Here is a 12,486-nt window from a genome sequence, read left to right as displayed (position 1 = left end):
GGTTCACCGCCGGGAGTTGGCGGGCATGCCGGCCTATGACGAAAACCACCCCGCACCCATCACCACTTGTAGATTCCACGCCCGACACGACACCCTGGAAGGAAACGGGCGGGGCATTCGGGCCTTGGCGCAATTGCAAAAATGCCAGGGCCGTTGAGTTTAAAAGGCGGTCGTCGCCGCGGCCAATCGCAAGCGGTGTCGACGTTGATTGGAGGTCCTGATCTGGGTCAAAATGCGCACCTCATGGCTGTCTGCGCTGCTCATCGGCTCGGCAACCGCCCAAGTGCCAAACGAAGAGCCGGATTACTCAATTGACCATCCGTACACGGAGCCAGCAAAGCCCAATGGACTAGCCATCGAGAAGCCGAACTTCATCCTCTTCATGCCCGATCAGCTGCGCTACGACGCCGTCGGCATCTTCGGCAACGACGTGGGCATTCCCAGAGAGGGCGCCGAGAGAGAGAGGGGACTCGCTGACGACGAAGCAGCTGATCAAGACGCCGAACATCGACGCCTTCGCGCGTGAGGGGACGCGCTTCACCAACACGTACACGCAGGCCTCGGTGTGCTCGCAGTCCCGCTGCAGCATCTTCACCGGCCAGTACCCGCACGTGAGCGGCCACCGCATGCTGGAGAACCTGCTCAAGCCGTGGGAGCCCAACGTCTTCCGGTCGCTGAAGGAGGCCGGCTACCACGTCGCCTACCTGGCCCCGCGGGGAGACTTCTACGCCGACAACGCCACCGAGCTGAGCGTCAACGAGTACGGCTTCTTGACCAGCCAGACGCTGCCCGCCTTCTCATCGCCGCCCTACCAGCCCGACAGGGACGACGTGCTCAACCGCGTCTTCTACAAGGGTGAGCGCAACGCCACACAGGCCCTGGACTATGACGAGGCCATGGTGCGCGGCGCTCTGCAGTGGCTCGAGAGGCCGCCGCAGGACAAGCCGTGGGTGCTCTTCCTGCCGCTGCTGTTCCCGCACTGCCCCTTCACCGTCGAGGAGCCGTTCTTCTCCATGTACGACCGCGACGAGATGCCGCTGCCCGTCGACCGGGAGGCCATGGTAAGGACCGACTCTGACTCGAGGTATAGCACTGCTTTCTTGCTGACTGACCGAAACAACAGAGCGGCTACCAGCCCCGCTTCATCGACACCATCCACTCGGCCTACGGCCTCGACCGCGCGACGCCGGAGCTGTGGCGCGAAGTCAAAGCGACCTACTACGGCATGATCTCGCGCCTCGACTCGCAATTCGGCCGCATCGTCAACGCGACCAAGGACCGGGGCCTCTGGAACTCGACCGTGACCATGTTCTTCACCGACCACGGCGAGTTCCTCGGCGACTACGGGCTGATCGAGAAGTGGCCGTCGGCCGTCAACGAGCAGCTCACGCACGAGCCGCTCATCGTCGGCGGCGCGGGGCTCCCCGACGGCGGCCACGTCTACGACGAGATGGCCGAGATGGTCGACCTGGTGCCCACGATGCTGCAGCTGGCCAGCGTCAACGAGAGCTACATGCACTTCGGCAAGTCGCTCGTCGACGCCATGCACGCGGCGGGCCGCGGCGAGGTGCTGCCGCACAAGGCGTACGCCTACACCGAGGGCGGCTTCCTGCTGAGCGAGGAGCCGTTGCTGGAGCAGGGGCCCTTTCCCTACGACATCAAGACGGCGCTGCAGCACAACGACACGGCGCTGGTGGGCAAGTCGGTCGCCGTGCGCGACAAGGAGTGGACGTACGTGTACCGCCTGTACGAGCCGGACGAGCTGTACTTCCGCCGCAACGACTCGTACGAGGTCGACAACCTCGCCGCGAGCCCGGATCATCAGCACGTCAGGGCCAAGATGCGCGAGACGGTGCTGCAGTGGATGATGGAGACGTCGGATGTCATTCCGTGGTACAAGGACCAGAGGGCCCCGGATGTGAATCTGCCGAGCCCGTACGAGCAGTACTTGGGCAGGGGCGACGGGGAGCTGTAGCTGATGAAAGACCAGCTTGCAGATGTGGCGCTAGTTTGTACTACCTTCATGTAAGACTGCTGCGGGGCGCTGCTAAGTCGAGGCTAAAGAGACGAAACAGCAGGAATATTCCGGACATGGTGCAGTAGCGACTGCAGTGCGCCGTAAGCAAGTCGAGGCATGTGCCCAGCTACGCACCTAGGGTCACGTTGCTCCCTTACTTTCTTCTGCTATAGGTCACCTGCGTGGCATGAGTAAGCGCTATCTGAGATCCAATGAACGACGCGCCGTGAATGGCTGACGTATCCAAGGCCGCAATGAGAGTTTGGTAAAGCACGACGTAACCAAGTGCGTTGCTGCAGCGGAGTTGGTGATCTGCAATTGAGAGCTGAAAGAGCCCAGCCACCAGGCAGAAGTGATGATTATCTGTGGTTCTTATCCAGTAAGAGGTCTATTTTGCTACATGGGGATCGGCGATTTGCCAGTCCCAGTATCTGCTTGTACCGCCTTAAGCACAGGGCTGAACTTGGCATAAATGAGCCCAGTGTTACTTGGCCCACGCCCCCTCAGAGCATTACGCGTGCCTGCCCGTCTGCTGCGCTCGAATACGTTTTCAAGTTCCCCTGCAGATTCCGCGCCCTGAATCATGGAGTTCCGGGAATTCGACGGCGATGGCCAGCCTTACCCGTCAGAAGTCTTGCCTTTCATGCCCGATCAGTTCATCGGCATTGTCCCATACCACAACACCATCGACTACGACTGGATCAGAGGAAACGGCCTCACTGGCGAGAACCAAAACTTCTCAACCCAATGGGTCGAGTGTTTCTATCCGGTATCGGGCACATACGCCGCAACACCGCGCCTGATCTACTACGCCTTCATCCTGGCGGCACTGTTCCTCGAACACCTACGGGCCCGATTCAAGACCGGATTCGCCTGGTTCCAAGAAGCCCTCGTCGGCGTCATCATGGCCTACAGCTCGACGACAGCCATGCACGCTCTCGTCCTGGCCTCGGCGTGGAAGCGCATGGCGCCCTCCGGCCTCTTCGACGCGGACAAGCACGAAATCGTCCAGGTCGAAGGCAACTGGACGGGGACGTACCAGACAGCAACGAACCTCACATACAACAAGAGCAACGTCACGGCGCAAAACGGGACGCGGGTGCTCAGCGACCACCTCCGGATGCCCCTGACCCCCATGGTCCGCGACCACGACGCCGACCCCGTCCTCGCCGTCGTCGGGTCCGCGTTCCTGCTGTACCCGGCCCTGCACGTCTGGCTGGGCACGCTGCACCGTCGCGAGCTCCGTGCGCTGCGGTACGTGTGGTGGGCGTTCCTGCTCGTCGGCACCGTGTCTGCGCTCGTGTACGAGGAGCGGACGCTGTTTTGGTACATGTGGCAGCTGCGTTTCTGCCCGAGCATCCCGCAGCAGGACTATCTGCCTCTCGCGAACAGCTTTCAGGGTGACTACAGCAAATTTTCCGGGAGATGGAGCCCGCGCGATCGGTACAGGTGGAACAGGATCGTTGGAGATGAGTTTGTGCGTGGGAACTCGACGACGCACTTCCCGCAGCGCTGCCTGTATCCGTGCTTCGAGGTCAGTGGGGGTTTCTGGTGAGCACGGTGCTGAGCATCATTGCGGCCGGGCTGATTGAAGGGGGAGCCAAAGTGTCGGGCTGGATGGATAAGGCGGGGGCGAAAGCAAAAGGTTGGACACATGGGCTGTTGGAAAGGCGCCATGGCACAGACGACGTCACCGGAAGGAGCGAGGCATTACGTGGAAAGAGCGAGGCATGACTGGGAAGGCAAGTGCCCATCAGAATCCGGACCCGGTCTCCAGCCTTGGGAAGTCACCATGGCGCTTGGCTAACAGCCCCGTCGCGGCTCGCACCAGGCAGGCGACAGCTGCCCACATCCCTTCAATCACCCATCGTCTACGAATCTACTTTAGGACGTATTTTACCCAGACCGCTTTGTGAAGCAACTCCACCATGCCTGTGCGCGCCAGCTCAAGCCACTCGCGGGATGCCCGAAGCGCATGGTACCGCCCCTGCACCTTTCCAGACGCCACTGCTCTCACACGATCGAGTACAGCAACCACAGGTACGAGAAGTGTACATCCTCATCATGGCATCGTTTCTGACCTGGATGACACTAGCTTTCACAACTAAAATCCCCCCCTCTCCGCACGATTCTTTGCCGTCACTACAATCTCACAATGCCTGTCATGGGCTTGACAGCTGTGGTCAATGGGCTACGACTCCGCAAATCTTGGCCTGTACCACACTCCATCCCCCCCAAAGCTCCACCATCAACTTGGACTCAGACGACCGGCATGAGAGAGGGTCAGAAGACCTTCTGACCAATGGCGACGCCGAAGCCCCAAGGGTGGAGCCCTGCGTAACAAAGGATAATCCTATGGCCGGAGAAGGTTAGTTCCAATGGTCTTTTCATATCACAAATCCTCCACCGTACCTTCAGAGTCACTGACGAAACGGAGAAGTCAATGAAACTCATGATACAGTAGACGGAGGGAGCTTCGACTGTCATTCTGTATCGAGTGAGTCCGAGCTTTCGAGCGATGTGTCTTATGTGGATTCGCCGGATGGCTCAGTTGTGTCCCCAAGCAGCCCTCATGGCGACATGCTCCAGGATTTGTTGGAGGAACGCAAGAGAAGGGTTGTTGATGAAGTGATGGAACATTTCTTGGAGCTTTTCAAGGAGGGCCAATACGACTATCAGGCAAATCCCGGTGATGCTGGGGAAGATTTCGGTGGAGCTCGTGAGTGCGATACACGCAATAATGGGCCCTCTTTCGGTTCCACATCTTCATCGTCTCGAGGGAAACGAAAGGCCAATGATTCTAGCCCTCCAGGCGGGCAAGAGGATGGTGATGGAAGCAAAAAGCAGAATCCTGATCCTTCTGGAGACCCCAAGTCCCCAAGCCAAGTTGACAGTAACAGGAGGCTTGGTTGTCCTTACTACAAGAGGCAGGCCATGCGAGGGGAGATAATAACCCCTAAAAGCACATCGTGTGTGATTCCGGGATTCTCTACAATTTATCGTTTGAGGTAAGTTCAAGCGCCTCATTATATCTGATAAAACAAATATTGACAAAAGAAGAGAGCATCTTTACAGACACCACAGGAGGTCGATCCATTGTCCCCGGTGTTACGTGGCGTTCGCTTCCGAACAGCAATTAAAACCCCATCTGACCGCCGAGGAGCAATGTGAAGAACTACCAAACCCACCCCCAATAGAGGGATTTGACAAAGAACAAGAAGTGGAGCTCAGGACCAGGAGGCGAGATAAGAGGAGCATGACCGTGGAGCAAAAATGGAGAGATACCTACAGGATCTTATTCCCACATGACTCCGAGTCAACTTATCCGAATCCCTGTAAGGCTCGCCTCTACCCAACTCATGACCCAAAAAGAAACCAAAGTTACTGACAATGGAAGATTGCGAACATGAGCAAGGAGGCGCACCGAGCACGCCATACTCTGAGGAACTTGCACAACTTGATGCGTATGTTCGGCAAGAGCTACCACGGTTTGTCAGGGCAAAACTTGAGAGAACTGTCGAACTTGATAATGGACATCTGCGGGAGTCTTTGATAAGCCAACTTGTCGATCTAGCAAGAGACTGCCAAGAGGAAGTCTCGGCGTCGTTCTGGCAAAGGGAAGCAACTCTAGCTCGAGCCAATGGGGTCTATTATCAAGGCGGCCATGAGCAACCGACACAAACTTCCAGCATACCGACTACCGCTCTCGGAGGGCATGGAGTAGTCTCTGAAGTTGTGCAGGCTCCCACGCCGATTACGGATGAAGGGGCCAGCAATGTGCCGACGATTGAGGAAACACGACTGTCGCGTAGCTCTGCCGACTCACCCACTTAAGCCGGAGAACGATTCTGGATACGGTCCATCTGTTCGCTCACGGATGCGTGCTCCGGTCAGAGGGACACCTGCATCTTCTCAATGCACCCCGAGGGTTGACCGCGGCAGTGCCACTCTCCAGCAACAGCTGGACTACCGAACTCCACTCCAATATCCCGGTATGGATCAGATGAATCAACAGGCCTATGTCACCTATGCACAAACGCCACAATCGTTACACAATCAGCAGCTGAGTACCGCCCAGGCGACCTCAATGTTTGCGTCTCAAGCACAATACGACTTGTCTCATGGCCCGAGCGGTAGTTCATTTGAAAACATGCCACTCGACTTCTGGGGTTTCAATGACCAATTGCCCCAAGCCAATTTTTGCCAGCCTTCATATAGTGCCTCAAGCGAAATGGCTTGGTCTGCATCAACGCCTCACTCGCTTTCGATTTTTCACTCGCTTTCGATTTTTCACCCGACAGCCACGCATTCTCGGCCCCTTTTCAGCATCAGGTCAGCGCTCAACAAAGCGCAGATACAACTTACCACGACGTCTCGTCGATGCCTTATCAAGAGCCTTTCAATTCGACGACCTCAACACAGCCGCCGATGTGAAGTGAGTATCTTGTTGGCGAAACTGGCATCTTCCGTTCTTCTTTTTTTTCTTTGAAAAAGCAAAAAAACAAAAAAAAAACGCATTTTTACCTTGTAACGAGGAACTTTTCGGGCCTCTTCTACTAGTAAAATTGATCTCTTCATAACCAAACCCCACGATGTTCTAGGGATTTCACTGGTCTGTGACTGAAAGACTGCGTGCCTTTTTAAGCAACAGCACTTGCTTTTGAGTTGTTAAATTGCATACATACTGATCACGATGTCTGCCTAGCATCCGACGTTGGAATTCGTAAAACGCCCATTGCTTGCGGGTGATTTGTTTTGTCTGGCCTCCAGAGCTCTGTAGAATACTTTCACCATCACCGTATACATCAGGGATGAACTTACGCTCATTCCTTGGCGGGAGTGTCAAACGAGCCACATCCGGAATTGCCTTTGTAATGTTTGGAGCTCGTTGTTCTGCACCTTGAGAACACAGCACTTCTCGATCGATGCTTCCGAGTTTGTCTCCATAAATTTTGCATATATTACACAATTGCAAAACTATTTCCATCAGCTACAACAAAGCGTTGGTGGTTTAGTGGTAAAATTCATCGTTGCCATGTCAAGGGTTATATCTCTTGAGCACGTCGATGAGCCCCGGGTTCGATTCCCGGCCGACGCATCTCTTTTGCTTTTGCGGGGGCCGCAGCGTTCTCTTTTTGTGTCATGGTGGTGGCGGACATGTTTGGTGGTGAGATGGCCACCCCGCACACTTCCACAGTACTAAATATAGCTCCTTCCTCTCTATCTTACTCTTTTTCCGGTGATGACCGAGGAAACGCCACGAGTCTTGTTGACGGAAACAACTGAACGACACAAAGTTCGGTCGAATAGGTTGAAGTGTGGCCGAGCGGGAAAAGAAAAGGAAAACAAGAGTTCGTTGCGTAGGATCGCTGTGATATACAATTCTCGCCGTTACATACCTGCAACAATGCTAAAACCAGGCGAATGTCGATGCTCCCAAGATCTAAACCATACTATTCGTAACCGTTCATCATCTTCCTGCAAACGCTCCGTGGTAAACGCTGAGAATGCACGGGGTCACCAGGTGCCGAGTTTTTCAGAGCAAGCTGCGCGGCTGAAGGTTTGGGGGCCAATACCTACTCCCAATATAACGAGCCAGATGCTCGGGAGTTCCGAGGGCTAGCTTTGACGCTTGCGGGAAGTGCCTTGAGGATGAGTTGTTGTTCAGCTGAAGCGCAATACCTAGCCATACGGCAGTTGCTCGACGACTCCCGCTCCCGTCTCCGGATCTCCTTGGACCAGTCCAAAACTAGCCTAGCTGACCTCGTGGGCAGCCGAAGTTGCGGGACTCAGGGGCGGCCAGTCGAATTCGGACGACGACCACGTGGACCATTCGCAGCGCCCTGCATGCAACGACTGCAGCAAGCCAATGTGAAAGCTGGTAAAGAGTATCCGTATCCCAGGTGCGGTGGCCAGAGGCAAGGAGAATTGCCGCGCGGCAGACGCCGGGCGTGCTGGCGTCGGCGATATCCAGGAATCCCACGAGACAAGGTTTGCTGTTAAGATTGCGGGCTGAGCCGAACCCTCTCCGCTCAGCTCTCTCTTTCTGGAAGTCTAGGCCTGGGGGCGGTGCAGAAGAACGACAGAAAGAGTAGGATGCAAGGTTTCCCCTTGCTTTCCTTTTTGGTACCGTATAGCTATTGAGCGAAGGATGCATCCAGATGATGCGCGAAAGCGAGCATCGAGTTTAGCGTCGGGGCTTAAGCATCTGGCTGAGGGACGGCGTGCGCCTCGGTGGCTAGTGCGCAGCCCTCGGCCTTCGGGGTCGCCATGAGCGTACGTGGTAGGATCGCAGAGGGGGGAGGGTAGGGGGCAGCCCGAGGTCTGGAGCAAGAGCTTGACCAGCGCCACGGCACCCTCACCGACTTGGCTGTGGCGGAATCTGCCTTTGCAAGTCCCGTTGAGGAAAGCGCCACTCACCACCATGCCAAGCATCGTGGCCTCCAGCTCAAGCCACTTCGGCGCCCGCCATCTGGCCCGCCGTGGGCGTCGTTTTGGGCGTCCCTCAACCTCCTCGTGGCGCCAGCCCAGCTGCTGCCACGGCACAGCAGCCAAAAGCTTAGCTGTATAAAGAGGCCCAGGTGTCTTGCCCACTTCTCATCACCACCAGCACATTCTCCTCCCATCTCCTCCCATCTCCTGCATTCTCCTGCCTTCTCCAGCAGCATCTCATCATCCGCCCTCTCAGTCACGATGAAGTTCGTTCAGCTTGTTGGCGCTGCTGGCCTGGCCGGCGCGGTGGCTCTCCCTGCCGCCGCTCCCGACCTGGACCCGGACATGCTCAACGCACTCTTCGCCGCGCCCACGCCCGCCACGCTGGGCCCGGAGCCGGATGCGTACAGCTCGACTGCGCCGGCCTTCAACCCCACCACGGTTGCTGCTGTTGTGCAGGCCACCGTCACCGACGACGACACGGCTAGCGCGACTGCCACCGCGACTGCCACGGCGGCTGCCACCGACTCGACGGTTGCCAAGCGCGACCTCACGGCGGCCGAGGCCAAGTGCGCCGAGAACGGCTGGGATTGCTGCCCTCTGCCCACGGGCACCCTGGATCTGCCGTCGCCCAACACGGCCGACGCCTTCACCTCGTTCTCGACCTACTCGGACCTGGCCACGGGCGCCACCGCCCCGAGCGGCTACACGCAGGCCTTCAGCAACCAGGACGGCGCCGTCCAGCAGGTTGGCTACCGCGGCGTCTACACGCTCGACTCGTACAGCCCGAGCGACTGCGCCGCCTACTGCGACGCCGACTCCTCGTGCCAGGCCTTCAACATCTACATCGAGCGCGACCCCTCGATCCGCCCTGACTACGACGTCTGCACCAACCCCGACGCCACGGCCAACGTCAAGTGCACCCTCTACGGCTACCCCGTCGCCGCCGAGACGGCCACCAACACGGGCCAGTACCAGGGCGACTTCCAGGTCGTCGTTGCCGCGTCCAACGGCTACAACAAGCCCTACACCGCCCCGACTCTGGACAACTTCAACGCTCCTGTTGGTCCTCTGGGCGGTGCTATCGAGGACAGCAACTACTACCTGTACGAGCTGTACAACGACGGGCCCTTCAGCCCGGCCGCGTGTGCCGCCGGCTGCCAGGCCAACACTGCCTACAACAAGGCGCACCCCAACTCGGACGGCACGTACAACGCGTGCAACATCTTCAACGCCTACATCCTGTACCGCGACAACAACCCCGTCGGCACCGTCTGCTCCTACTTCACCAAGGACATCTCGGACCCGGCCGCCGAGGCCACCAACGTGGGCCAGTACCAGGGCGACGTGCACGTCACCATCGGCGAGTCCTACACCTACACCCTGACCACCCAGGACAACGGCGGCGTCGTCGCCGAGGCCGGCACCGGCTGCTCCAACCCCAACGTCTGCGGCACCTACGTGACCTACTACGACCCCAACGGCTTCGACGACCAGGCCCTCTGCGGCTACGACCCGGAGGGCAACTCGGTCTGCGTGCGCAACGGCCTGTGCGGCACCACCACCTGCTCCACCAACGCCGAGTGCGGTGACGGCAAGCTGTGCCTGGCCCAGAGCTGCTGCGGCCAGAACATCTGCATCGACGCCTCGACCTACTGCCCCAACGCCGTCCAGGCCACCAAGCGCGCTCTCGAGAACGCTGCTGGCATGAAGATGCGCGGCGGCCCCTCCTCCAGGCGTCGCAGCAGCAGCAGCGATTCCTGCACCGCGCTCAGCTGCCCCAGCGGTGCCGACTCCAGCTCCTAGAGCATGCGAGCGAGGAGCCTTCTCTTTGTTTTACGAAACACCTAATATAAAAACCAAAAAACACGATTGGTATTGGAGCTAATGGGGATCCGGCGAGTAATGAAACCTATAAAAAATAGTAATGCATAATGTCTCTTCAATCCCGTTGCCGATGCAGTGTGAGCGGTGCTTTGGTGAAGCGAGTGCATGTCCATTGGACTCACTGACTTGTCATCACGTACAGGCCAGGCTTCTAGGTATGTACATAGCTTGAGCACAGCGATGCACCCCAGGCAGAGAGTGTGCAGCGGACATTGAGAGCGGGGAGGTGCGCAGAGCGAAATTTTCAAATCAAGATTATGGTGGCATGACTGCGTTGAAGTCAAGTCAAGCCAAAGTTTGGGTCCGATGGTCGGGCGTACGTGCATACAATGGCCACGTTCGAACGAATAAAAGGCCAGGCTCCGGGGCTTTATTTCGCTAAATCAAGCAGGTGGGAAAGTACACAAGCACGACTTGCAAGGCGTACTACATGGCTCTGCCCGATACGAGGCCTTGGCAGCGGTAGTCAGCCCGTACCCGTCGGTGCTGGGGCCCGAGCATGGCCTACACAACATGGCTGCGACTCGCTCCCGCAAAGCACGACAGACTGGGCGACGTGAGATCAACGAATTCGCCAGTTGCGCCTGCATGGTGCCATGCATCATGTTTCAGTCGTGCTGTGCCCGCTGTCATTGCCATTGAGCTGCATCTCACTGATATTAAAGCCGGCGACGGGCCCTCGCTCATGATCGAGACAGCCGCTGTATAGTGCCCGCAGTCATTCGTTGTCCGCCAATATGGTTCCTCCACGCTCTCTTCTTCACCTCGCCCTGGCCGCCCTCTCTTCGGCAGCAGCCCTCCCCCGCCAGGCCCAGGAGCCAACCTACGATGCCATCATCATCGGCGGCGGACCCTCCGGTCTGGGCGCCTTGAGCGGCCTCGCCCGCGTCCGCAGAAACGTCCTGCTCATCGACTCGGCCGAGTACCGCAATGCGGACACCAGGCACATGCACGACGTCCTGGGCTTCGACGGTAAGCACTCAGATGATACTTCGACGACCCAATTAGCCCCCTCAATGCGCTAAGCAAACCATTCCCCCAGGCGTCACCCCGGCCTACTTCCGCTGGGCCGCCCGCGAGCAGATCTCGCACTACGAGACCGTGACCTTCACCAACGGCACCGTCGAGTCCATCGTGTCCTCGTCCAACTCGTCCTCCTCCCCCTTGTTCACCGTCACCTCGCGCCCCCTCTCCAACGACACCTCCTCCACCACCACCACCCACCTCGCCCGCCGCATCGTCCTCGCCACCGGCCTGCGCGACCTCCTCCCCGGCACGCCGGGCGTGGCCGAGTCCTGGGGCCGCGGCCTCTTCTGGTGCCCGTGGTGCGACGGCCACGAGCACGCCGACCAGCCGCTCGGCATCCTCGCCCCGCTGAGCGAGGTGCCCGCCATGGTGCGCGAGATGCGCACCCTCAACACGGACGTCGTCGCCTTCGTCAACGGCAGCGACACGGCCGCCGGGCGTGCCGAGACCGCCACGGCCGAGAGTGGCAGTGATTGGGAGGAGTACCTGCGCCTGCTCGGCGTGCGCGTCGAGAACCGCACCATCACCGCCGTCGAGCGCCTCAAGGACGGCGGCGTCGCCAACGACGCCGTGTCCGACCCCAGCCTGCCCACCGCGGCCGAGTACGACGCGTTCCGCGTGCACTTCGGCGAGGGCGAGCCCGTCGAGCGCGCCGCGCTGTTCGCCAGCTTCGCCAAGGAGCAGCGCTCCGACGTGGGCGAGCGGTTGGGCGTCGACCTGATCGCTGGGAGGCTGTTTGCCAACCAGTCGGCCAGCCTGCTGACCAACGTGCCCGGCGTGTGGGCCGTGGGAGACGCGAACTCGGACAACTCGACCAACGTGCCGCATGCCCTGTACACCGGCAAGCGCGCCGCCGTTAGCTTGCACGGTAAGTTTTTTCTCCCCTTGAACTCCCGTCGTGTGGGATCTGATCAGAGCTGACGGTGTTTTGCTTTGGCAGTCAACTTGGAACGTGAAGATGCCAAGGCGCTGCTTGCTGGCGAAGTCTCCAAGAGAGGAGCAGAGCTGGATGCTCGCTCTGTTTGGGAGGAGATGAACGGAGAGCCTGGCGATGTCCTTTACGCGGGCCCGTTTGAGCAATGAGTGCATTTTGCACACGTCCTTACGTTCCAAAAAAAAAAAAG

The 12,486-nt window shown here is 58.6% G+C and overlaps 5 protein-coding genes across 5 annotated transcripts; all 5 read left to right on the top strand.

Annotated features, from left to right (window-relative positions):
- Positions 1 to 232: 232 nt before the first annotated feature.
- BKCO1_40005 (sulfatase) lies at positions 233 to 1,975 on the top strand (the record flags this gene model as incomplete). Its single annotated transcript, XM_020275713.1, has 3 exons — positions 233 to 430; positions 489 to 1,061; positions 1,124 to 1,975. The coding sequence occupies 3 exons, from the start codon at positions 233 to 235 to the stop codon at positions 1,973 to 1,975; spliced, it is 1,623 nt and encodes a 540-aa protein (XP_020134279.1).
- A 625-nt stretch (positions 1,976 to 2,600) lies between these two features.
- BKCO1_40004 (uncharacterized protein) lies at positions 2,601 to 3,572 on the top strand (the record flags this gene model as incomplete). The annotated part of the gene is made up of 1 exon (XM_020275702.1): positions 2,601 to 3,572. One exon carries the CDS (start codon positions 2,601 to 2,603, stop codon positions 3,570 to 3,572), a length of 972 nt encoding a protein of 323 aa, XP_020134280.1.
- A 407-nt stretch (positions 3,573 to 3,979) lies between these two features.
- BKCO1_40003 (zn2 cys6 dna-binding protein) lies at positions 3,980 to 5,851 on the top strand (the record flags this gene model as incomplete). The annotated part of the gene is made up of 4 exons (XM_020275691.1): positions 3,980 to 4,385; positions 4,458 to 5,025; positions 5,093 to 5,352; positions 5,415 to 5,851. 4 exons carry the CDS (start codon positions 3,980 to 3,982, stop codon positions 5,849 to 5,851), a joined length of 1,671 nt encoding a protein of 556 aa, XP_020134277.1.
- Positions 5,852 to 8,710: 2,859 nt separating this feature from the next.
- Positions 8,711 to 10,255, top strand: BKCO1_40002 (uncharacterized protein; the record flags this gene model as incomplete). Its single annotated transcript, XM_020275626.1, has 1 exon — positions 8,711 to 10,255. The coding sequence occupies one exon, from the start codon at positions 8,711 to 8,713 to the stop codon at positions 10,253 to 10,255; it is 1,545 nt and encodes a 514-aa protein (XP_020134278.1).
- Positions 10,256 to 11,073: 818 nt separating this feature from the next.
- On the top strand, positions 11,074 to 12,445 carry BKCO1_40001 (sulphydryl oxidase; the record flags this gene model as incomplete). The annotated part of the gene is made up of 3 exons (XM_020275515.1): positions 11,074 to 11,308; positions 11,379 to 12,230; positions 12,303 to 12,445. 3 exons carry the CDS (start codon positions 11,074 to 11,076, stop codon positions 12,443 to 12,445), a joined length of 1,230 nt encoding a protein of 409 aa, XP_020134276.1.
- Positions 12,446 to 12,486: the final 41 nt, after the last annotated feature.

The sequence above is a fragment of the Diplodia corticola genome, assembly GCF_001883845.1.
Source record: "Diplodia corticola strain CBS 112549 chromosome Unknown scaffold4, whole genome shotgun sequence".
In the NCBI taxonomy this organism is placed as follows: Eukaryota; Fungi; Ascomycota; class Dothideomycetes; order Botryosphaeriales; family Botryosphaeriaceae; genus Diplodia; species Diplodia corticola.
This window is presented reverse-complemented; position numbering and strand designations above follow the sequence as displayed.